This window comes from Dermacentor silvarum, chromosome 2 (assembly GCF_013339745.2).
Source record: "Dermacentor silvarum isolate Dsil-2018 chromosome 2, BIME_Dsil_1.4, whole genome shotgun sequence".
NCBI lineage: Eukaryota > Metazoa > Arthropoda > Arachnida > Ixodida > Ixodidae > Dermacentor > Dermacentor silvarum.
Genome location: NC_051155.1, coordinates 6695160 through 6721337, shown reverse-complemented (window position 1 = coordinate 6721337; position 26178 = coordinate 6695160). Strand labels below are relative to the sequence as shown.

The window sequence follows — 26178 nt, the reverse complement described above, 5'->3', positions numbered from 1 at the left end:
CACTTACCAAACCAGCATGTGCTTTTGTGTCCTTTTAAAAAAGTCAGCAGAAATCTAGTGCCAGTCATTCTGAGCTTAAAGAGAAGTTGATCCTGCAGCACACTGTCACTAGCTTTATTGTACTGTGCGAATACTATTATTTGGCTTGGTTATTATGAGCAAATGAGTTACAGGGAATAGGGAGCCATGTTGGAAGTGAGTGGCGTGCTCTTCCCCCACTACCACCTTCCCATGCAGGCTGGAGAAAGAGGGCAACTATGCCCGCAAGGCAGCCATCCACATGTTCAACCTGCGTCTGCGGGAGGCCATCACAGTGCTAAAGGAGGCAGCCACCGCAGCACAAGGTCAGCTTTGTTTTGCACAGCACATCGGCCACTGTCAATTGCCACGCCATTCTCTCAATGAGTGTAACCAGAAGCAGGTAGCAGTAAAATACCAGCTGGCCAAGTAGACACAACACATTTCTGTCGTCACACAGTCGCAAAGCATCATTTTCTAACCTGTGGTTGTTTCGAAAGACTCGAAATTTCTAAATTTGTTTCCTCTAGAATCTCAGTTAGGAATGCGTGTGATTAAGGGACAAAAGAAGACACTAACAGATTTACAGGTTAAAAGTGTGATGGATTGCGCTAAAATCAATAATCAGGCAACATCTGGTCGGGAAGTCAGAAACGCCGAGGATGACGGAGGGTATGGAACAGCGACCGAGCAAATGCGACTGAGCCGAAATTTCGAACGGTGATTTGGCCCTATTGCAGAGCGCTTCGCACCGACCGTGGGAATGGGTGATGTATACACAATCTGCAACTTCAAATCGCAATTGCTTCGTCATGTGAATACAGCTTTATCTTCAGCTTCTGCTGCTAAGGACAGCCGTTAAGCGCAGCTCATTGTGATCAGAGTTAGTTTGCCGGCACTGTGTGCACTTTTCTCCAACTTCTAAATGCAATATGGCGACCAGTAAAGAGGAGGAGAATGGGCAACCATGAAGAAGGAAAGAAGGGAGCTTCAACACACAGGGGTGGGGCTCTCTAGGAGATAACGAAACTTTGAATGGCAGAGAACCTTGCCTTGAGGTGTGGCTTCATGGCTGCACATGCCATGCTGCCATGAAACCACACTTCAAGACGATATTCGCATATAACACGCACCCCAAATTTACTGTTATAGTTATTGAATTCTTGGAGCAGGTTACACGTGCAAAAATACGGCAACACTAAGGTTAGGGGATCACCCTCCCACGACCACTGTGTTGTGTGACTGTGCCTCCAGGCAGGTAAAAGATCCAGCTGATGGAATATCACATGCAGTCTGTGCTCAGCTTTATTCCATTCCTTTGGTATGTGGGAACTGGGTCCATGGCTGTGAAAAACATTCTCCATTCTATCTGTAGCATGATTGTTAACACAGTGTGGTTTGCACTTTTACGATGTAAATGCAAGTGCAGTAAATGGAAGCTTGTTCCTGTTGGCATGAAGTGCAACCGAGGCTTCCTCTCGCCTCACCCAGGTGGTGCCAGTGCAAGCAGCCTGGGACTGGTGGCGCTGTCTCTGTCGGGCTACACAAGAGAGACACGGGAGTCCTGGCGGGAGGTGTGGCACTCGCTACATCTCTCCCTGGGGGACCCCTATCTGCAGGCCATGTTTGCCTTCCTGACGGCCGCTGATGACAGTTACAGCGAACTGCTGGTCAGTGGTAACTGTAGCTATGGCGCACAGACTTGACGTGCAGAAAGGTTGTTTCAGTGTGGTAGCAGGTGTGACCATCCTCTGTGTGTGCAGTTGCCAAAGCTACAATGCCCAATGAAGTTGCACCAGCGAACATAGCTGAAAAAAGATTTGGTTATCTTCGCGAGAAAGACCACTGCGGCCGCAGCGCATAAAACTCATTGTGGTGCATTTTACTATCCTACTGTGTCCACACTGAACAAGATTTCATTTGTGCTCATAGTGTGGTCTGTAACACAGGAGCAGGGACTTGCAGCATCTGCATAGTAGGCCCACGCGTGGTGATTGGGCGTTTAAGCGGTGTGTTGTAGCGAACAGATGAGGCTTGTTTACGTGCGATTCACAGTACAGGCATCTTTCCTCCATGGGTGCAGGCTTACAGGAACGCTATGTCATCCCGGCATATGTCTATAAAGGCTGGTTTGCTTCTACACCTGTCATGGATCTCGGGGGTGCAGATGTTTAGGGGATGGACTCAGACATGTATAATGGCACAACACACAGGATTTAATGATATCAAACAAAGCGAAAGTTCCCAGAAAAACAAACTGACAATAATAAAGAAAGTATATGTGTAACATATACAAGCGGCTCTCAACCGTATCCAAAACTAGCAGCTTGTTAAGCTGTCCTTCTAGCCAGTCTTAACCCCAACACTCTAGTCTGACAACTCTAGCCTCTCTGGCTGCGTCGCTGTTTGAGTGGAATGTTCTCACGTTTTTGACGCCAACTCATGTAGATTCCTCATCCAAGTTGCATCACGTCTATTCCGGGTGTCGCTACTCCCCACGATCCTGAAGATGTCGTCGCCTTGATAGACGCTCGTGTCCCGGTCACCGTCGATGACATGGCAGTGAAGCCAGGCGGGTTAGGCCTATCGACGGGTTCGGCCGCTGCTTCCGTCCGGCGCCTTGCTCAAGTGACGACAACGCGCCCCGGCGACTGTCTTGCGTGGCGTTGTTGGCCGGTCTCCTGTCTAAGAAGGGGGATTTCTGCTTAGGGGTGTCCAGGATTACCGTGGGAGGCTGCAGCAAGTCCGAGGAGCATCGCTCGAACGTCGCTGAGGTTGACGACCATGCCTCGAAATGCCAGCATCACGGCCTCTGGAACCGAACACCTGCTGCTCCCGTCACCAGTACGGTGCTGGCGAGCCAACCTTCCTTGACTGAAGCCATGCAAACAATAACAGCTCATCGCTGTATTTCTCTCGATCACGGCTCGGGTCACGCGCCTCGAGCGCTCGTGCTGTTTGGAACACTGCGTGCTCTTTCTTGTCGTCATTCTTCTTCCGTGTGTTGGCCCTTACTCATGACAACACCATGTTAATTTTTACCCTCTTTAGAATAATAATGTGCAAAAAGCACTTCGAACTACACAAGGCACACAGCAGTCCCATACATCCAGGCAACGTGGGCTTTTACACTTAGCATTACAGATTAGTGTATCAGAGCACAATTAGTATTGAGGACAAGTGACTTGCGACATTACCGTACAGTCAAACCCGGTTATATCACATTTGAAGGGAATCACAAAAAAGTTCGATATATAGGTATTTCGATATATAAAATAAAAATTGTATACAAAAATTTTCAAGGGAATTTCACTGCTGTTTGTTATACACAATAACAGTGGAATCTCGTTGATACGATCACGGCTAATACGAATTTCCGGATGATACGAGTTTTTCTGTGGTCTCGGCGGAGCCCCATTACTTTGCAACGTGCTAGAGGACATTTGTTACGAATCGATTTTCGACCCGCGTCGGTTGATACGAATAAACGCCGCCCCACGACGGCCGCGAAGGAGAACAGCGCGCAGTCACGCGCTTTCTTCCTTTCTCTTTTGGTGCGGAGGCGGCACCGGATAGCGCGGAGGCCGCGACTGAGCACGAAGAGTTTGAAGCGGTGGCGCTTTTGTTACTTTTGTGCTTTTTGTCCTTTTCCGCGTGCCATCGGACGGAGTGGCTGCCATGCTTCTGGCCGCGTTCTTTGCGTTTGCGCCATTTTGCCTAGTCGCAGCGAGCTATGTCTACCGAGATACAATCTCGGCTGATTCGCGCAGCTGTTGCGCGACAGTGTCGATGGCACAGGGCGATTGTCGGTTTCGCTGCTGGAGTCGCACGGTGCAAGATAGCGCGGCCTGTTTATTCGGGTGCTCCTCCGCTTCTCCCGGTAATCGCCGTATTTTTCTTGCCATGGGAGGCTTGCGCTTCCATATTCCGAAGGCGTGCTTCGTCCAAAATTTCTTCTCCAACAAGTGACCATCCATCACAAACCTGGGAGCTCTCAGTAATCCGAATTCTGCGTGTCAAGTGAAGACGCCTGCGTCACTGGTGTAGCGTGAAATTTTTTTCAGGGGGGGGGGGGGGGGTGCTCACATTGCAGCACAGCCTCCTCCTTATAGAATTTGTCGAAGGATCGAATACATGAATAATAACTGCATTGCCATTGCCAATGCCATTGTATATTAGATGCTGCAATGGAATTCTTGAGTGCTACGCACAGTCCAGACAGGCAAAATATGTATTTTTTTATCAAAGAATATATTCGTGTGTCCCAAAAATTGCGGCAGAAACAACTGATATCAATGCTTGCACGCTTTTTGTATATTTAATAAGTAAAGAGTTTATTTATTTATTTATTTATTTATTTATTTATTTATTTAACAATACTGCTGATCTCACACGAGATCATAGCAGGGAGGGCACATACATGAGTACAGTGTAAAAGATACATAAGACAGGTATGTAAAACAGAATGCAATACAGTGTTGCAATAATTATTCATCAAGTCAACTGTAACAATATAATGGACGAAAGTACTTGGAACACAGTAAAAGTAAGTAAAACAAATCTAAGTCCGCAAAAAGAAAGAGAGCACAATTGTGACGCAAGTGCGAAATCAGAATACATAGAACGTAATACAGTTCAAAAATGTACATAATGAGGTGTAAGATTAGTGATGAACAGCTATACACGTATTATTTCCTCGACCAATGCTAGAAAATGTCCTAAGGTCTGAGTGCTCGTGACTGAAGGGTCCAGTTGGTTCCACTCTCTGACTGCACGGTTAAAATAAGAGTATTTAAAACAGTTTGAGTTGTACCTGCATTCAACAAGGGTATGAGGATGTTTATGAACAAACTTTAGAACTGTATCAGAACTGTATCACACGAACTTTAGAACTGTATCAGTTCGAAACCACCAATGCAGTGCATGCACCTGATATAAAAAAACGTAAAGGCCATGAAATTAACAAGTTGAGGTCAAATATATTGATGAATCTTTGTCATTCAAGAACCTTGTTTACATTTTTGTATATATGGAACGGCCAGAGAGAAACCTGAATGACGCTGTCCTACGTTCCGATGCATTCCGCAGAAGCAGCTGTTACCGTTCGTGTATTGTGAGTATTTGCACGGAAATTATAGTCGCAACAGAAAGCACATATAAAAAGCAGGAGTTCTGCAAAATATACATTAGAACTGCGAAGATACAGTGGAATATACAGATGTGAAGATACAGCTTGGTGGTAATCCGGATGGTACAACTATAGAAAAGTCCTTTGAGATTGTCCTGTGCTTTTAAAACCGTTGATGTAACTGTGCAAATATGTGGTCCATGAAGGGAGTCAACACAGTTCTGCGGAAATATTCCTCAGCATTTTCTGATGCAACGCTCCCACGATCCTGCTGTCGGACACCGGTTTGTCGGCTGCGGATTTCCACATCCAGCTTTTTTTGCCAGTACCTGTACTTGTGCAAATATTTTTGAGAATGAAGCAGTCGCATTCTTGTGGTCATTTTGGATCGCCTGCTGTACCACATTTATGTTGTCAATGGTAGCGCTCATGTTGATGTTCCTGGTCTGCAGCTTCTTTGACAGAGGCAGAGTCACGGCTAACACATGCTCCACCGCATGCAGGCTCACAAGGAATGCCGATGACAAAAGTGCCAAAGCTAGACCATTTGTTTGAACTGGACTTTTGCAATTGCCATTTAATTTTATCTCCTCTAGAGCCGCGATCACCGGTTCAAACAGATTAACAAATGAAAGAACTGCATCATGTTTTCCCGCCCAGCGCGTTTCACATACATAATCCCAAAAGTCGCTGCCTGGTGGACTCGGGACACATCCAAATTAACATTTCTCGTAAAACGTGTGAGCTGTAAGGAATTTTGCGGAAAAAGTGTGGTGTTGTCTTCAGCGTTCCAAAACAGTTTCGGATATCTGTGATGGAGCATGCCGCACAGAGAACTAGGTTGAGGGAGTGGCTGGTGCAATGTGTGCATAGTGCAGCTGGATATTTCTGGCGAACGGCAGCTTGCACTCCATTCGTTTTACCAGCCATTGAGCTGGCACCATCATAACCTTGGCCACATGCATGTTTGTCCAAATGCATGTTTATTCCAAGGCATAGCAGAAATTGCATAATGGTGTCGGCGAGCGCCCTGTCATTTTGGTCCTGAATTGGCACAAAACCTAAAAAACACTTCTTCAATGTCGTTGGCATCCTTGTTTAGGTGCCTTGCACAAACAGAAAGCTGTTCGATTCCAGCAATATCCGTCATTTCGTCAGCAAGTACGGAGAAGCAGCCTACAGCGTTTACTTTTGCAACTAGGCTTTCTTTGATAATTTCACCACAAATTTATATAATTTGGTTTTGTACATCTCGGGTTTAAATACGAGGCATTACTGGGGCAACTTTCCAAATGGTTCTTCAGATCTATGTCTGCTCGCATGCAAAGAACATGATACTTAGTAGCGCAAAACTTGAAATAAAAGACAACAGTGAAAGACAAGCGGAAAGGAAAGACGAGCGCTACTCTTTCCTTTCCTCTCGTCTTTCACTGTTATCTTTTATTTCGAGTTTTGCGCTACTAAGTATCATGTTCAGTGAACACCAACTCGCCCAAGAAGAAGTTATTTTGTCGCATGCAAAGAATTGCTCTGATAATACCAGTATTTTCAGTGGGGGACTTTGCTTAAATTCATAGGACCATTGCCCCTACGGCCATGGAGAGCCAGACCTGTCGCCGGCAAAAAAGAACTGTCGCAATAATGGGCCATTAACTTTCTTCTGGTTTCTCGACCTGCTCTGGTTCAGCTGATCGATCACATTCAATGCTTCCTGGAAATGTTTGGAGAAAATTATCAGCTGCCAGCTGACAATCGTGGCGATATTTATTATTTAGTATTTTCGTGCGTGTGGAAGATTTCGAGCACGTGCTTCCATTTCTGGAACGGCTTGGATGCGAGGGCTCCAGTTGGCACATGTTGGCCCAAGTTAATAGGAACATTAAACCGAAAAATTAAATTGAAACTTCAAGTTGAAAATCTTAATCATGCCTTTGGAAATGTCAGTGCACCTTTTGCGTCAAGAGTTCATGAGAACTTTGTACCCACAAAGTTTTGGAATTGAAATCCATGCGCACCGCCTATTCTGCAGCCGCCGCGAGATGCCGCGATGTGCCCGCTCACTATCGAAAAGCCCTTGAAACTTTGTGCTCGGATGGGGCTCCCTGCGTTATGTGACTCCAGGAGCATGGGCGTTTCACAAAATCCAGCCCGAGTTCGCAATGTTCGCACCTAAATGTTGAGCGTGAGAAAGACATTGTAAACAAAATCCAGAACGATTCCCAGTCTGGGGGCTCGACCACCTGCATTTTCTGGAGCTCTTCTCTTATGACAGCTCTGATCAATTCTCTCAGGTCACTGGCGTCGCTTCCCAGTGATTCCCGGCGCCGGTGGTTGTTTTGGTCGACGGTGCATGACAGCACAGTGCAAATATTCAGTATATTTGGTGTGGGAACACTTGTAGTGCGGCACATCATGTGCGCTGTGGAGCCCCTCGTGCTCGATGCCACGTAAGCAAGCACCTCACTTCTTTGTTTTCGACACGAAAGGCACGACAAGTGCACTGCCAATGGGTTGCCCCAGCTGCAATGCGCTCGCTTTCGTTTGCCATGGGATGACAACTCAGTTGGTCGTGGCTGCCATCCTTGAGACACACTATACAGCGGCCTCTTGTTCCCAATGCCATTCGTAGACGCACATTGGTCTCCATTTGTAGGTTCGAGCAACTCGTCACAAGGCTAGCTTTGGATTTACATGGCGGGCACGAAAGTGTCATCTGACTAGCGCACTGATGGCTTGGCTGCATACATTGGCGTGGACAGCGGCGAGGAAGCTCTCGATCTCCAGCGGCCGCTCACCAGGTCTTGGACGCGGCACGGTGCATTCGGGGAGAACCCACGGAGACCCACCTGGCGATAGGGACACGTCCTGTAGATATGGCTGGCTTTGCCGCAATGAAAACAGAGGGGGGTTGTGGTTAGGAGCACGCCAGACATCACTCTTTCTTGTCCTGGACTCGTTGATGAATGGTGGATTACGATGCCTGAACCCTACTTCGGTCTGTTTCTCGGTGCGCACACGTTTGAGGTGTTATACAGCGATGGACGTCGTAGGGCTTCTGCATAAGTAATCTGAACTTGCTCCTCTTGCTGTGGGGCCCCGTAGCGTTCAAGAACTTGGATGGCTTGCCTGATCTCGTTTCGCAACATCTCTGCCACAGACAGTCTGGGGGCTCGACCACCTGCATTTTCTGGAGCTCTTCTCTTATGACAGCTCTGATCAATTCTCTCAGGTCACTGGCGTCGCTTCCCAGTGTCATAGGAACGCCACTCGAAAGTGCAGTGACGTTTCGGTTGTACTGCCTGGCGTGCTGTTGTAGTGCCCTTTCCGTTGCAGTGGCTTCAGTGAGAAAGTCCGGAAGCGTAGTTGGTAGGTTGCGGGTATGGCCAGCAAATATTTCCTGCTTTATGCCTCACATTAGGTGTCGCACTTTTTTGTCTCCGGGCATTGAACCGTCTGCACACCTGAAGAGCCGAGCCGTCTCATTAGGAGCTTGAATTCTTGCCTGGATCGCCAACTCCGCTCTCTCCTTTCTGTCAGCACGGGTGCGGGCGGCAACTAACTGCCGACGAAATTTGTCCCACGATGTAAATGTCGCACCGTGGTTCTCGAGCCACATCCATGCAGAATCCTCGAGAGCGAAGTACACATTGCGCTGCTTGCGCTCTTTGGCCCAACCGTTGAATTCGGCGACCCTTTAGAAGTGGTCAAGCCAGTTTTCGATGTCTTCAAGAGCAGCTCCATGGAACACATTGGGTGTCTGTGCCTGATGAAAAAGGATCTGCGTCAGCATGGCAATCGCAGCAGTAGATGGTTGGTGCATCGTCCTGATAGGATCAGGTAGCAGACCGTGCTGTGGTTAGAGGCCCTGAAGACGACGGCTGGTACGGACATGCACAGGGGTGAGCTCTGTCGGGCTACTCACTGATGTTGAGTCAGGAGTACGCTGCGTCTCGGGCGATCGTATCATTTACCCAGCACTTCCACCAGAAGTTAACAATCGAGGCCTTGGCAAAAAGGTGTTCTTTATAATCAAGGCTCGGAGAGCGAGCATTCTACTACGCGTCGTCCTCGTTTCAGTGGATGGCGGCCACAGGTGCCATTCTATCTTGCGTCAATATTACGAACTGCTGATACAAAGATCACTTGTCACGGAACTATCGAGTTCGTTATAAACGGGTTCAACTGTAGATGGTCGTTCCAAATTATTTAAATAGGCGTAATTCACATGGTGCTGCACGGACATGCAATAACGAGAGTGCTGCTGTCGTGGCATCTGATGTCGCACCGGCACACGTGTCAGTGCCCGCACCACGTGATGTTATTTATGCTGCACAGCTACTCCTCCTCTCTGGAGCCGTGCCTAAAAGTGAGTGACCTTTCTCACTACTTCCAAAATCTGTGCGCAGCAGTCGCAGAAGGCCGTATCATTGTCGCGGTTTCACTGGAGCAGGGCGCACGCTGCTGTACACCTTTTGGTTGCGCTTCCAGTCTTTGGTACTTTGCGTATGCCCTCTTTTTACCGTGACTGGGTTCGAAGTGTTCATTGTAACATTATGGCGATTTAAAAAATGTTCGTTATATCTGGAAGCAGTTTCAATAGGCAGGGTTCGAAAATCGTAAGTGCACTGAAATGTGGTCCTTATAACCGATAGATTGTTATATCTGGGATTGTTATAAGTGGGTTCGGCTGTATTCGCACACCCCTACTTATTAAAGCAAATTTCAAAACCTTGCACGACTTGCTTTTATATAGCGTATTGACACGTGTACGTGTTTATCTTTCACCGCACGCTTTTCAGAATTGTCTAGTACTTTCTGGAAGACACGTGGGCACCAGGAATTAATGTGGAACCTTCGATGATTCATGTATAAAAGCCGACTCGTTTCGCTGCTGATCAGATTTCGACAATCGCCGACTATGTTTGCCGCTATTGTTGTGCTTCGAGTACAACTTGCTTTTGTGGGCACAGGTTCGCCCAATAAAGTCCGTTTCGTCATTCACAGTTTTGCGACTGTTTTCTTCGCCGTCACTACTACGTGACTCGCATAATAGGTGCACCCTCAACATTGCTCTTGAAAATTTGAATTTTTGTTTCCCCCTCATAGTAATGACACTCCTAACTTTGGCCCTGTGCAGTCCCATGATTGAACGGCCATGCTGTAGCCTTTTGGGGAGACTAGAATCTTTTACTCTTGCACATATGTCTAGAGCAAGCGCACTTATCCTCAATGCCCATCGCTCTGTAGGAATTAATAATGCCATGTGAGAAAAGCCAAAATCACAGAAACAAAATTCCACAGCTTACACATGTAGGCTGCGTATCTATGGAGCCACACAGCAGCAGGGCGGTGGCTTTGATGATGGAAAAGCTGATGGCAAAGCCATGACAAGAGAACATTGGCGGCAAGCATGCCGAAAGAGTGACCACAATGACGCTCAGCCTGTTCTTACCACATGCTTGCCACCAGTGCCCCTTCGCAAAGGCACCTCGCAGACTCGAGAGTGCAAGAAACTGGCAACCGCTCTCTGCAGCAGCAACTTTACCAGTCTACTCTGATGTAATAGGAGAGCGCGATGCGCATGGTGCACGGAAGAGTTTAAGTGAAGAAGGGGCGGCTGCAGCTTGGTCGGCATAGTGGGCATGCATAGTCGGGCATAGTGTTGAATTTGCGGGTCTGTTGTTCGATTTACTGCCTGTCTTTGATTTCGCTCCGTGCAATGGGTCATAATTTGAGTCATACGCCTTCTGCGGGATACAGTAGAAACGTGTCCCGCAGTACGACATTTCCATGCTCACAAAATGGAAACGCCGATCAGACATCCATATACTTTGACATGCCGATGAGCAGGACAGTCACGGAGAGAGGCACTACAGCCAGAAGCGGCTGCGAGTACAGGCTGTAGAGGAACCACGATGTGGATGAAGTGGCCAGTGACCTGGACAACAAGTCTGGTGTTTCCGATGCGGAGTGAAGTGCAATAAAAACGCTGTTACAGTTTGCAAATGGTATACGTGTATCTTTACTGCAAAGGTGCATTTTTCAAAAGTTACCTTCTTACTTTTCAATTTTTCCGGTTTCAAGAAAGTTCTCATGAAATTCACCTCGCATAATAAATGCACCCCTCAACTTTGCTTCGGTTTTTCGGGAAAGAAAGTGGGCGTTCATTACGCGGGTATATCTGGTCTGTAAGCAATGGAGGGCTGAAGAAGCGAACCGACAAGGAGGGCTGTCGCCAGGGGCTCGGGCATTGCTCTCTCTTAGGCAAGATACAGTGTCCAAGAGAATGTGCACGGTAGCCAAAGAAAGCTGTAAAAGAAAGTTTTGGCATTCGTTTTATTATGTCCAGAGTGTCAGGAGGCACTAGTCTTGCTTATGTACTGACAGTGTTTTTTGTGTTGTTGTGAAGTAGCAAACCTTGTGCGTAGCTCAGCATTCTATATCCAAGGCATGAGTTGTGTTTTCATTTACATTTATTGTGCTGCACAACCAGTCATTGTTTCAATAATTAGTCTTCCTTAGACTCACCGTGGTGCCTGTCGCCTTTGTTCATTGCAGCAAGACTGCAACATGGCCATTGAAGACAGGGTGGCTTTTGCCTGCCTTCACCTCACTGATGCAAAGGTAAGAATGGCTTTGCATTATGGTTGTGCACTCTAGAAGATGCAGTGCTGTCAAGACACAAAGAACCCTAAAAACAGAAACATTACGCAGCAGAGACAACTAAAACGCATTCAAGCATAGTTGTCAAAGATGCCAAAATTTAATTTCAGTGGGTAGTAGAACCTCATTGGCAAATCTTTGGCTCATGTGATTGATGTTCATAGTAATAGCAAAGAACCCTAGTGTCAAATTTTGACTATACAATTCCCCGTGTGACTGGTTGTTTTCTACCTGTTTCTTATAAAGGATATTGTACTCTATCTGAGTTGTAAAACATGTTTCTATTGCTTGTGCCAGTGCAAGGTTTCTGCATATTGGATACATGCTGAAGTTTCCAATTAATGTGCTCGCATAATTGATGCACCCCCAGCATTGTTCTTGAAAATTTTTTTTTTCCCCTCATAATAATTGCTTCCCCAATTATAACACCACTTTCATCCATTCTCTTAAGTTACTCCTAACGAAACCGAATCAGCTAGCGCAAGACAGGGGTAATTGGAGATCGCAAGCTTTGTACTGCTGTGGGCTTAAATATAGGCTGATGATGACGAAGTTTCCAATGTGAGATTGATTAGGTCCACACATCATCATTGTACTCCACTGTCGAAGCTAGTTAGTCTGCTTATGTTTTACACTTTAACCCATTGCACTAGAGTTTCCTAACCCATTTCACAGTACGTTGGCAGCGAAGTGGAAGCTATATGGCTGGCATACAATCAGGAGCAAAGATGTGCAAATGCACCTGCGGCATCGCCTGGTCTCAAAAATGTGCAGTGTGTCATAAAACTACTCTGCCAACAGCAAAGTTTACCCTCTTCTAATCCAATTCAGAGCAAGAAAAATGAAAAGGTAGGTTTGCGTCCACTCATTGCCGTTTGGTGAATTTTAAAGCCGTCAGTTTTGTCAGTGTCATACTTTGTGGGACCTTAGCATCTCACAAGAGTACCGACTACTGCAGGTTCGAGCTTAGCGTGCCACAGGGTCACGTCAATCCGTCGCCTCTAGCACCGCTGCGCACATGCTCAGGTGGCCCAGGGATTTATACACCGCCCCCCCAGCACCCCCCCAGGAGGATCCCGCCACCCCCCCCCCCCAAAAAAAGAATTCCAGACCAAGCCCCTCCCCCCTCCCCTCTTACAGAAAGGCACTCATCGTGGAAAAAGAAATTACGCTGATCCCATGCGCTGTGGCAATCGCTTTAAGAAATCTTTACTCTTTGCGGAGGTGGACGTTATGTGGCCCCAATTTTGAGGCCCAATTTTGACGTTCAGCGCACAGACAACAGTGCTACACTGCAACCTGCAGGGAGTGGAGAAACCTTGACGTCGTGGTAAACGCAAGACATGTCCATGTGTTTTCATTTATGCAACTGCCGGCACTCAGAGTTGTGCATTGTACTATAGGCATAGCCGTACACGCTCATTCGCACTTGGAGGTACCTATATTCGCCGTTATCAACACAACTAGCTAGGTCTCTTGTGCCGATACCAGTTTCACAAGCACCTGTGAGCCCTCCAGCAGTAGCACCCTCCAACGGCAATCGCTCGCACAGACAAAGAAAAGGAGGAATATTTGTAGTTTGTGTACGAAGCCTACGTTATGTGGGCCAAGAAACCATGTCGGGTATTGTATATACGTGCGGGGCGACACGGTGCAACTGTATAGTTTGTGTAGTCACAGTTCTCTTTTTTAATTATTATTTTGTGAATGGGGCACCCACAGTTGGCCTAGTACTTTCTTTGGATATTGTACGTACCAGATTGTAGCGGACATGATGCGCATATATACTTTTTGTTCTTAGTTGTTATATTTTAATTGTGTTGTTGAAGGTATATGGCTGCTCCGTGTCTATTGGGCTTAGTTTTTATTCTCGTACAAAATGATATTGTACTTAGTTTTGAAAACGTCTAAACTTTGTTTTATCAAGACAGATTAAGAACTTGCTTCACTTTGTTCTGCATAGAAAAAAAAGAATGAGCTTTGTGCAATCAAATGAGAACTCTAAATCCTTATTCTCTTGCAATTTTAAATGTGGTGACAGAATGCCATGGGTGTTTAAATATAGTATTGAAATTTTGGGTTACGAAAAACCAGACAGACATCAGTGCCTAGTGTCCACAAATTATATTTTAAGAGGGCCCTTTCAATCAAGCGGCAGCAGGACAAATCGCGACTGGCCTTCGATCTTGCAACCGCCGATCCCACTGCTCGCGCACCATAAGTGTGTTTCCGTGTCGTTGTCGTCTCTTTTGGTCGGATCACTGTGGCATGTAGTAGCACGCTACAAATTTATAATCCCGCCAAACGAGGCACACATTTTGGCCTTACCCACTGTGGTTGCTCAGTGGCTATGGTGTTGGGCTGCTGAGCACGAGGTCGCGGAATCGAATCCCGGCCACGGCGGCCGCATTTCGATGGGGGCGAAATGCGAAAACACCCGTGTACTTAGATTTACGTGCACGTTAAAGAACCCCAGGTGGTCCAAATTTCCAGAGTCCCGACTACGGCGTGCCTCATAATCAGATCATGGTTTTGGCACGTAAAAAATAATTTAATTAATTAATTTACATTTTGGCCTTCTATACAGCGTTCGTTCGTGCCTACCTGTCTGCCTGCCTGTCTCCACCCTCGTAGAATTTTTGCGCAGCGACATAACCTCGACATGCACCAACAAGGACGAACTCCCTTGCAACATGTGGTTTAGTATGCTTGCTTAAAAGGTTAATCAGTGTACGTCTGCTAATTAGCAGGTTTTCCATCTCCATTTGTTGAAAAAAAGCTATCAACGCTAAATAAAACAATGTGGTAAAAGGAGCGCTAGCTCGGCGTTGTACGACATTGTGCGAGCACTAGGCACCGCTCTTCGGCTTAGCGTCAGGAAAAGGATCCCCTCCGGCTTTCGCTCAAAAAAGACATAACCAATAATTTCGTATCCCCCCCCCCCCCCCGAGCCTCCCCCCCCCCGCGTTATGGTAACGACCCCCCCCAAAGTCGAAATTCTGGATAAACCCCTGCTCAGGCTACAAGGGACTACCGAGCGACGCACGCAAGAACACAGTATTGCTCTGAGTTAACGGAAACCGTTTATTGAATCCGTCGGCACCAGCATTGCACAAACGCCCACGTCGCGGGGAACCAAGGGGGTCCCGCACCAGGGCGAAAATACAGAAACAGGCACCTATAGCACGTCGCTGCGAGAGCACAGGCTCAAGCTGGGACACGCTGCTAGGAAAAGTCCCAGCGGCTATGCTACTTGCTCTGTCGATAACCAACGGGTCAACTCACGAGAGCTCGGGCAATCTCTCCTTCGGCTTGGGCCTTCTGCAAGTGTGGCTCGGCATGGTACGACCTCGCGCGAGCACTAGGCACCGCTCTTCGGCTTAGCGTCAGGAAAACAATCGGCACATAGTACGCGCTCCCCGCACGGGAAAAGGCACCGTGTGCGAGCTCAAGTCCTCGTCACAAAGGTGTCGGCGGACGAGAGGAAAGCATGTATGTACCTTATGCTGGTCCCGGAGATCAGAGAGCCATGCTCAGCAATCCGCAGTCGCGCAGTGACGTCAGCACCCCATCTCCACCGCAAACCACCACGAGTGGAGTGCCACCGCTGAAACCTGTTGGGAGCGGGCGGGGATAAGTGGGGGATGGCAGAACAGGTGAAGCCTGCGCAATTGTGCCGGCGCATTCCACAATGGCACCCAACGTGGGGCGCCAGTGTGGGTTCTTGGTGTCTCACAGGAGACCAACCACCGCGAGTTCGAGCTTAGCGAGCCACAGGGCCGCGTCAGCCGTCACCTGCAGCACCGCTCGCGCGCGAGCTCAGGCCGCAAGGGGTTGCCGAGCGACGCATGCAAAAACACAGTAATGCCCTGAGATAACGGAAACCTATTATTGAATCCGTTGGCACCAGCACTGCACAAACATCCGCGCGGTGGGGAACCAAAAAGATCCCGCACCAGGGCAAAAATACAGAAACGGGCGCCTATAGCACGTCGCTGCAAGAGCACAGGCTCAAGCTGGGACACGCCGCTAGGAAAAGTCCCGGCGGCTATGCTACTTGCTCTGGCGATAACCAATGGGTCAACTCGCGAGAGCTCGGGCAATATCCTTCGGCTTGGGCTTTCGGCAAGTGCGGCTCAGCATGGTACGACCTCACGCGAGCACTAGGCACCGCTCGTCGGCTTAGTGTCAGGAAAGGATCAGCACAAAGTACGTGCTCCCCGCACGGGCAAAGGCACCGTGTGCGAGCTCAAGTCCTCGTCACAAAGGTGTCGGCGGACGAGAGGAAAACATGTACGTACCCTGCGCCGGTCCCGGAGGTAAGAGAGCCACACTCATTAACTTGTAGCCGACGCGGCCCGCATAGTGATGTCAGCGCCCCGCCCTCACCGCAAGCCACCGTGAGTGGAGCGCCACCGCGGGAACCAGTTGGGAGCAGAACGGGGAAAAGGCGGGAACGGCAGAACAGGTCCCGCGCAATGCCCGCGCAATGCCATGAATATAGCACAACGAACATAGCCCGCGCAATGGCGCCGGCGCCTCCCTCAATCCCCACACCCTTCAACTTCGTTATATTGAGGTTTGAGTGTACTCAGGCATGAAAAATTAATACGTTTTGCATGGAAACGAAAAATGCTAAGCCGCAAAGTGTATGGGCATGTTGGTGCCGATCAAGACCAATAAGTGTGAAAACTCACGCTAAAAGCTTTATCGGGTTAGCTCAACACTATTTACTCCATAACTACGTTGGCCATGGTTAGCAACACATGCATCCATGATGATGATAAGAGGCTTTTCCACGATAACAGCATTTTCCCAGTCACCCGCAGTGTGAAAGCCAAAATGTTCAGTGTTAGCTGAGAACTCTGATTGTCACAGAATACATATGAATATTCAAAAACATGTTTGTTTGCAAAGCAAGCTAAAAACGGGTCACAATTCAAATGTTTGGAGTAACACAGACAGTACGCAAAGCCACAATTGACCCAAACGCAATCGAACATGCCAGTTCACTGTCATACCGGAATCACATGGTCCCTGCCAATACACAGTGCACAGAAGTTCTAGCATAAGCCAGAGCTGGCAGAGCTGGAGCATGACAGAAAGAAAACAACTGCGCTGCGATATTGTGCTGTCACGGTCTCAGCATGATGTGCAGATGCCTGCTCTTAAAACAAAATGTGCCCAACGGGTCCCAGTAACCTGTGAGATTATTGTGTTTGGAACAAGGAAAACTTTGTGAACTACTCCAGTAATGATAGAATCAAGTGATAGGGCCTATAGTAAATGAACGTTGGTTGCTCATTATGCATCACTAGCTCATGCTTTCGATCATCCATGCAGCTGCTGGAGTACATTGAGGGCTTGGCAGAGGCTCTTGTTGAGAAAGGGAACTTGGACGGCGTCCTCCTCACAGGTGATGACTCTGTGGATATGTCATCGAGGAGGGAGCAGTGTTTCTGCCACGTCCTCCTCCGTTGCTTGCAGGCATGAGTGAGGAAGGCTCGCAGTTGCTGCAGCGCTACCTGGACCGCACGGGGGACGTGCAGACGGTGAGCGTCGCGGCCCTGCAGAGCTACCCGAGCCCCCTAAGCTCCAGTCCTCGGGCACAGCTATGGGTCGACCACTACCGACACCTGCTGGACCAGTGGCAGCTGTGGTACCAGAGGTGAGCTCCACTGTGGGCCACATTGGCGCAGACTATGTAGTGCCCCAAAAGCAGGCTTATTAGTGCGCGGGCAGGAAGCTAAAAGCTTACTTTAAGTTTTTTAACATTTCCGACAAATTGTCAGTGTGGCAGGCATATCTACTCAGTCTGTCTACAGCATCATGGATGCCGTTATACTGTGTGTCCCAGCTGACGCTAGCTAAGTGGTTCAACGAAAAAAAAAAAGATTACATAAACACGGTGCAAGATACAATGATAAGACTTTCGGTCTTTGGTCGACAGAGGTTTGACGAACGAGCACCATAGGTTTTAGAAATGTGCCTTGCATCGTGTTTTTGTAATCTTTTTTTTTTTTTTGATGAGCCTGGCTAACGTTAAGCTGGGACACACTATCTGTTGGCGCTCACTGGTGCCAGGCCAGGAGGGATGGAATGAAGGGGAAATGTATGAAGAGATGGGTGGACGAGGACCTAAAAGCTTGCTTTATTTGCACGCACTTGGCTACAACAGTGATGATGATTGGTTACCACAGGAAGGAAGAGTTCGGAAACCAAATCCAGACACAACAAACAAACACTTTCTCGAAGGTCCGAAAAAATTAAATTAGGGGATATAATGTTCCATAACTGCACGGTAGCTTGTAAGAGATGCCGCAGCAGAGAGATTATTCATTTTGACGAGCTGAGGTTCTTCGACCTGCACACAAAGCATGGTGCACGGGTGTTCTGCCCCCATCAGAGTGGTGTCACTGTGGTTGGGAAGCATTCGCAATGTACAGAAGCTCCACCGGGTGCACTTGAATGTATGGCAATGCACGCATAAATAGCGGACGAATTTATTCGTGGCAGTTGATTGAGCAACTTCTGGCCGCATTGTTAATTGCCTCCTGTCATTTCTGAAGTTGTGTGGCATGTGTGGTGCAGGTGCCAGTTTGACTGCCAGTGGGTGCGCCAGCATGCAGCCAGTGTTCCGGCACAGCAGGTGCTGGTGAGCTGCAACTTCTGCAGCCTGGCTGCTTCCCCTTACCTGCAGATGCTGCAGGGGGGTCGCCACCAGGGCAACAAGGGCGCACACCTGGCCACAGCCACTTCACAGAACAAAACCAAGGTGGGTCACATAGAGGCTTTTGCTTTCTTTGTTTAAAAAAAAAGTTGAAAAGCTTGCGTGGCACTCTTGTCTGTTTGCAAGCACCCTTCTATATATAAAGTAATTGCACATCTATGGGAGAACTAAGCAGAATTAAGCATCACCATCAATGTATGTCCCATGTGCAGTGGGTATTCGTCTATCACATTCCATTAGAATGTGGCATGTGGCATACGTATTGGACCGACTGGTCAGTGCTTGAACATTCGCTTGCCCGAGCATGCGAACAATGTCAACACGAACAATGAACACATGAAGTTTACTAGCGCTCCACTGTCCCACGTGTTGATGAAAACCACAATTCAACAAGTGCACTACCATGCACATATCTATGTGCTGGTGAACGTTGAAGATAGTAGAAGCAGCAAAAATTCAGGGGGGGGGGGGGGGAGCACAATTGACGCGTATAATTCTGCCATTTCAAAATAAAATTTAGTTCAAAGTTAGCACTTGTCCTTGTCCATCCTGTAGTCACCCATCTTTCAGCTTCAAGCTCATCAAGTTTAATCCTTTCATTATTGGAACAGAACACCACAAAGGTTTCCTAGACACAGAACTACAACACAAACATGAATGAGGAAGCTCCCTTCAGTAATTGGTTTTCATTTGTAGCAACTCTGCTTTCTTGCAGGGTTGAAGGTAGTCCTCACCAGGAAGAGGCAGCAGCTGTTGACATGAACAAAAGGTCATTTATTAACTGAACTTAACAAGATGTAATGGAATGGGCAGCATAACAAATGAATTCAATAACACTCGACAACAACTTCATGTCAGTTCGTGTCTTTGTTCCCAGTCAATGTTCATCTTATCCGCATTAGTTTGTGCCATACATAGCGCAAGAACAGTGAACCTGCTCCAACTAGTCGAATTCATCAATCTGTTAAGCACTCAACAAATTTGTCAGCACCTTGAGTTTCCTGCCATAGTTGCTAGAGGGAACTCTGGCGCTGTGATCGTTCAGCCACTATAGGAATGACGGCTAGTATTTGTGTCATCTTCATGCTTCTGGCTTTGTTTATTACACTGCCTTCATTGTGCCGAATTTCAAAGCAATCTATACTTTTCTAAATGCAGAAAGCAATAAGCTCTGTGACCACACATAATCGCTACTAATTGCAGTTGTTCTGCCTGTCGAGGTGGCCAAATCGAAACGCACGAAGAGTCTCAACGCACTGGCTTGACCGCATGTGTCCGTCAATATCAACATATGTGTCCCTGGCGTAATGGTTTCAATGTCAGGCTATTGTGCTAGAGGTGTTGTGTTCGAATCTAGCCATGGGGCAATTTCATTAATGTTTATTTAATTATTTATAACACTGTGCTTTGTTGAAAATGATCAGTTTGCAGTCTCAAAGTGGTTTGAAGACAGAAGGACGAAGTTCAGACGGTCACCCGTCATTCCCCTGCTGGCTGAGCCACCCTTCTTTCAGCTCCCACAGTTCCCCCCAGTGATTGTTGTATTGAAACTCTATGGTCGGTGCTGCCTGCAATTGTTACCCACCACTGGTATCTAATCAACCTCGGTGGGTCACATGTTTCACGAACACACGCTTGCTGTCGTGGCCCGTAGCTATCTGCCTCTTTGCCTGCACTGCCTTTTAGACACTTGGCCCTGCTTGCTCACAGAGGTGTGGGACGTCGCTTGGCCCATCAGCTATCACCATCGATGCAACATCGTCATGGGGCACAGGCTGCCAACCCACCAATAGAATTGGCAGCCGACGGCACCTCGGCAGTCCCGACACATTCCAGATCATAAATTGTTTTGTTCTTTGACTCACAATTGCAGTAAAATCTCGTTACTATGAACCCCACATTAACAAACTTTTCACATTAACAAACTTCTAAGAAATCCCCCGCTGACTTCGTGTAGTTTACTAAGAACTTCAGAATACCATTCTTTTCAGAATAACAATCGTTATTCAGTTTCTGTTGTGTACCAATTCTGGACACTGAGTTCCGCAGATGACGGATTTTCGTCAATCAGCCCTGGTGTTGAAGAGCGCCCTCTTCCGGCCCCAAGAGTATATATATATATATATATATATTGTTACGCGAAGAACGAGTCAGTAAGACGGGCAACTATTTACAGGTTGTATTTACAACAGCGGTTGCAGCGCTGACTGGTTAGGTTCATAGCGCGAGCCCAGCTCGTTCTTTGTCTTCTTTTCCCGAGTTATGGCGCCCGCGCGCCTCGGTCAAACAATCAAATACCACACGCGTGTAGCATAATTTGTCACCTTTGCCTATAATTCCTCGCGCCATGACACAGCCGGCTATTCCCCATTTTTCCTCCTGTTCGGCCGAGAACCAGCACTGCCCCTTGACACAACTCTCCCTGTTCACGCGGCACCCACCAGTGAATATGCACTTGATGCCGTCGCCCGCGCTGCTCACGCAAGGGAAATTGCCCGTGACCGCCTTTTGAACTCCCAAGAGAGTCAAAGGCGTTTGTATGGCCAGCGACACCGAGACGTGCACTTCCCGCCTGGTTCTTTGGTGCTTCTATGGTCTCCGTCGCGTCAGGTCGGCCTGTCAGAAAAACTGCTCTCGCGTTACACAGGCCCCTACCGAGTGCTTCGTGCCGTGACTCCCGTCACATACATGATCGCCCCTGACGCCCCATCTGCTTCCCAGTTCAGCGATATCGTGCACGTTACACGACTGAAGCAGTATCACCCTCCCAGTGATGACATTTAGACGCTCCGGGGCATCGCTTCTGCCGCCGGGGTATTATGCTACACGCGTGTGGTATTTGATTGTTTGACCGAGGCGCGCGGGCGCCATCACTCGAGAAAAGAAGAGGAAGAACGAGCTGGGCTCGCGCTGTGAACCTAACCGGTCAGCGCTGCAACTGCTCAAGGTGCGTCTCAAATGTAGGAGAAAACACAAGGCCGTCGTCGAGGTAACAAAGGCAAGTTGACCATTTGAAACCTTGAAGCAGAGAGTCCATCATCCGTTCGAACGTGGCGGGGGCATTGCATAAACTGAACGGCATAACCTTAAATTGGTAGAGGCCATCTGGAGTGACGAAAGCGGTCTTTTCTTGATCTTGCCCATCGACGGAATTCTGCCAATAACCAGATCGAAGGTCAATGGACGAAAAGTATTTGGCACCGTGAAGACAATCAAGAGCGTCGTCAATTCGTGGTAAAGGGTAAACGTCCTTCTTAGTGATTCGGTTTAGGTGGCGGTAATCAACGCAGAAACGCCACGTGCCATCTTTCTTTTTGACGAGCACGACCGGCGACGCCCAAGGACTCAACGAGGGCTCAACAAGGCCTTTGGCGAGCATCTTGTTTACTTCCTGCTGAATAACTTGCCGCTCTGCCGTGGACACGCGATACGGTCGGCGATGAATGGGAACAGCATCACCAGTGTTTATCCGATGCTGAACAAGGGACGTCTGACCAAGTGGGCGATTTTCAGTGTCAAAGATGTCGTGGTAGGACAACAAAAGGCGATATAGGGCGGCTGCTGGGTCAGGGGCGAGGTCCGGAGCGACCATGGGACGTAATGGGCCGTCGAGGTTCAAGGCATCCTGTGGGTAATCAGGAGGATCTGGAGATGCGTCGGCTGCAAAAGCAGTGACGTGGTCGTCTGTCACAGACCGGAGCGTGGCCACCACTATGCCTTCAGGTAAAACTTGCTTCGTCAAGCCAAAATTGATGACGGGGAGACACATCCGATTAGCGGCAAGGGTAACGACGGAGGGTGGCACAGAGACGTCGCACGCCAGGAGGACGTCACTGCAACGACATAGTCGTCATCAGGCACGGTTGCCGTTGAGGACAATTCGACGAAGGTTAGGGCTTTTGGAGGTAACCGAACAAACGCTGTAGTGCAGAGGGTGTTCGGTGGTTCGGGGCGAACGTCGGAAACAAGAGGAAGCTCGAGGCACAGCGTACCGGTGGAACAGTGGATGAGGGCAGAATGCGTTGTCAGAAAGTCGAGCCCGAAGATGAGGTCGTGAGGGCAACTGGTCAGCACGGTGAACAGGACTGGAACGTGGCGGCCAGCAATTCCTACGCGCGCAGTGCACATACCACTGACGGCAACAGTGGCGCCATTGGCGACGCGTACGGCCCGAGTGATGGCAGGCGTAAGAACTTTTTTGAGGCGACGACAAAGATTAGCACTCATTATGGACACTTGGGCTCCAGTATCAACCAATGCCTTGAATGGAACACCATCCACATCTACGTCAATTAGGTTCGCGTTCGTGAGGAGCGTCAGCGGAGGATTTGTACAGGACGGACGGGATGCAGCACTACCTCCAAGAGCTGCATGGCCTAGTTTTCCGTCCGGCGGTTTGGCGAGGAAAAGCGGCGAGGTTGGGGTGATGGGGAGCGACGGCGTTGAGGCGACGGCGATCGCCCGGAGGAGCGGCTGTCAGGGGCATCAGAATTAGAGTACGGACGGCGAGGTGAGTAACAGCGAGCGTCGGCGTATGAGTGAGGAGCAGGGAATGAGCTCCAGTACGGCGGCATCCAGGTGCTGCGGCAGTGGCGGGATACGTGACCAACTCGGTGGCAGCGGAAGCAGATCGGTTTGTCGTCGGGGGTACACCATTCAGCAGGATTGCGTGGTCGGGGAGCGAAATACTGGTCGTTGAAGGATGTGGCCATGGGAATGGATGCCGAATCAGGTCGGGAGACAGAGCAGGCGGTAGGGATGCCAAGGTTGGCAATTTCTTGCCGCACAACTGCTTGTATGACGGAAATAGTAGGGGCCGCTGGGTCAAAGGTACCGTCGAGGGGTCGTGGATGAAGGGGGACCGGACTCGCCGCTTCAATCTCACGGCGAACGATACGAGTGACGTTCTCTTGAAGAGGTCATGTGGCAGGAAGAGCGGAGCAAGAGGACGTGGCAGGGGTGTTTGGGAGCCGGGAAAACTGTGGGACGACGCGGCGGCTTTTGGCTACCTCGAAGCGGCGGCATTCTTTGACGATGGCGTCGACAGTAGAGACGTCGTTATAGACGAGCAAGTTGAAGGCGTTGTCCGCGATGCCTTTTAGGATATGGCCCACCTTGTCAACCTCGGTCATGTGCTCGTCGACTTTCCGGCAAAGCGCGAGCACTTCCTGTATGTAGGCGACATACGATTCTGTCGACGACTGGACACAGGTAGCAAGCTCCTTTTGCGCAGCCTGTTGGCGACCTGACGGGTTGCCAAAGAGGTCGCGAAGCCGCTCTTTGAAAGTGTCCCAGCTGGATATCTCAACCTCATGGGTGCAAAACCAGACAAGTGGTGTCCCGTCCAGATAATATATCACATTGGCAAGCATGATGGTAGGGTCCCAGTGGTGGCTTCGCCTAACACGCTCATACATGCTGAGCCAGTCGTCGACGTCAACGCCATTTTGGGCGGAGAATGTCCCAGGATCACGGAGACTAGGAACCGTAACGTACGTTGTGGTAGGCGCCGCAGGTGTAGGTGGCGACGGGGTGTTTCCATCGGAAGCCATGGCTGAGAAGACGACGGTGCGGCCGCTTCGGAGCTCCGTGGCGAGGACGGGGAACGTTCCACCTCCACCACGATGTTACGCGAAGAACGAGTCAGTAAGACGGGCAACTATTTACAGGTTGTATTTACAACAGCGGTTGCAGCGCTGACCGGTTAGGTTCACAGCGCGAGCCCAGCTCCTTCTTCCTCTTCTTTTCTCGAGTGATGGCGCCCGCGCGCCTCGGTCAAACAATAAAATACCACACGCATGTAGCAATATATATGCCAGTTGTAATCAAGATCCCCTTTTCTGTATTGTTTCGTGACGGCAGTAAAGAGCTATTGCCGATACCGCCTTGTAGTGATGGTGCCTCGCGATACGACTCACGCAGCAACATAACACTGGCGACAAGGATGGGATTCGAATGAGACCGCCGCAACGGGAAGCTAGCTCCGCCCAGTGCGTACTCGTTCACAATGACGGCCACCGCAACGGAGGGGCTCGAGCCTTTCGACATCGCTCACCCTGAACAGTGGGAGGACTATGCAGAACGTTTCCAGTTCTTCCTCGAGGCGCAGGGCACGGACGCCAGCAAGAAGAGATCGACATTACTCAGCCGCTGCAGTCCCGCCACTTTTCAATTAGCCAGGGCGCTCGTGGCACCGGCCCAGCTGTAGGATGCACCGTTCGAAACAATCCTCGCCGTTCTGCGCGACCACCTAGCGCCGAAACCACCGGAGTTTGCCAGACGATATGAATTCCATCGCCGCGACCAGGCACCAAGTGAGTCTGCCGCTGCCTACCTCGCTGCTCTTCGAACGATGGCACAGCACTGCAACTTCAACGACCTCGACACCGTGCTACGGGACCGATTCGCGTTCAGACTGCAGAACGACACGGTGAAGCGGCGACTACTGGCGAAAAGAGACCGCCGCGACCGTCTCGCACCAGTGCTGTCGAGCAAGCAGTAACCGCTGAGGCCATTGCCCGGGAAGCCAGCCTACCCTCGTTTCAAACCACGAACACGTCGCGTTTCGAGCCCATGCACCAAGGGACGACGACTGGCGATGATAGTGAGCAAGACACCGCCAAAGATGTTCTTCGGTTACGTGCGAGCCCCACTCAGCCACGGGACACCGAGAGATTGGTGGGCGGCCCGTGCGCCAGCTGTGGAGGCCCGCACGAACGCCGCCTGTGTCGGTTCCGGGGTGCCCAGTGCAGGGAATGTGGAAAAACTGGGCACATTGCTACAGGTCTGCCGGTCCTGGAGACAGCTTAGCCCATGTCGAAATGCCAGAGACTAAGCCCGGACGCAACAATTCAAGACCACTCCTCGGACAAACATTTCATACTGCGACGGCTTGGCAGTTACTGCTATCAACGAAGTGTCTAAACCCGCCAAGAGGAAGATACATGTGAGTGTAAAAATCGAAAGCACACAGTGTCAGATGGAGGTGGATTCGGGATCAACCTTTTCCATTATCTCCGACGCCACAGCCAGACACATTTTTCCAAAGGGACATGTCCAAAACCTACAGCCACTTGACGTTATCATGAGGGACTATCAAGCCAACCGTATCGCTGAACGTGGAGTTGGTACCGTCTGAGTGCAGTTCAAAGATTTTGACGACCTATTGCGCCTGGTCATTGTCAAGGGCGAGCACCCAAGTCTTCTCGGGCTGGATTGGTTTCCGGTGCTCGGTATCAATATCATGGGAGTGCAAAGCATCGATCAGCAACCATCCTCACTTGATAACACATTCCGGGACTTTGCCTCTGTGTTCGACGGGACACTGGGCTGCTACAAGGGACCGCCCACGCAGTTTGCACTTAAACCTGAGGTTGTGCCTATCCGCCTGAAAGCAAGAAGGGTTCCTTTCGCACTGCGACCAAAAATCGATGCCGAACTGGACAAACTGATACAACAAGGAATTCTAGAGCCGGTTGACCACGCTCGTTGGGAAACCCCTATTGTTACGCCACTGAAGGCAAATGGGGACGTCCGCATCTGTGCAGACTACAAGTGCACCATCAACAAAGCCTTGCAGCAGCACTCGTATCCGGTACCAGCTGTCAACTACCTGCTGGCATCCCTCTCTGGTGGAACT

General features: G+C 49.3%; 1 protein-coding gene across 2 annotated transcripts in view; it reads left to right on the top strand.

Moving 5' to 3' along the window:
- LOC119441295 (GATOR complex protein MIOS-like) overlaps nucleotides 1-26178 on the top strand; it is a 341599-nt gene that overhangs the window by 258063 nt on the left and 57358 nt on the right. For both annotated transcript variants that reach the window (XM_037705922.2, XM_049661128.1), the window contains exons 19-24: nucleotides 238-344; nucleotides 1510-1688; nucleotides 11705-11770; nucleotides 17153-17225; nucleotides 17297-17477; nucleotides 18401-18584. In XM_037705922.2, the coding sequence (XP_037561850.1) occupies nucleotides 238-344; nucleotides 1510-1688; nucleotides 11705-11770; nucleotides 17153-17225; nucleotides 17297-17477; nucleotides 18401-18584 (790 nt within the window). The remainder of the gene's footprint in view (nucleotides 1-237; nucleotides 345-1509; nucleotides 1689-11704; nucleotides 11771-17152; nucleotides 17226-17296; nucleotides 17478-18400; nucleotides 18585-26178) is intronic.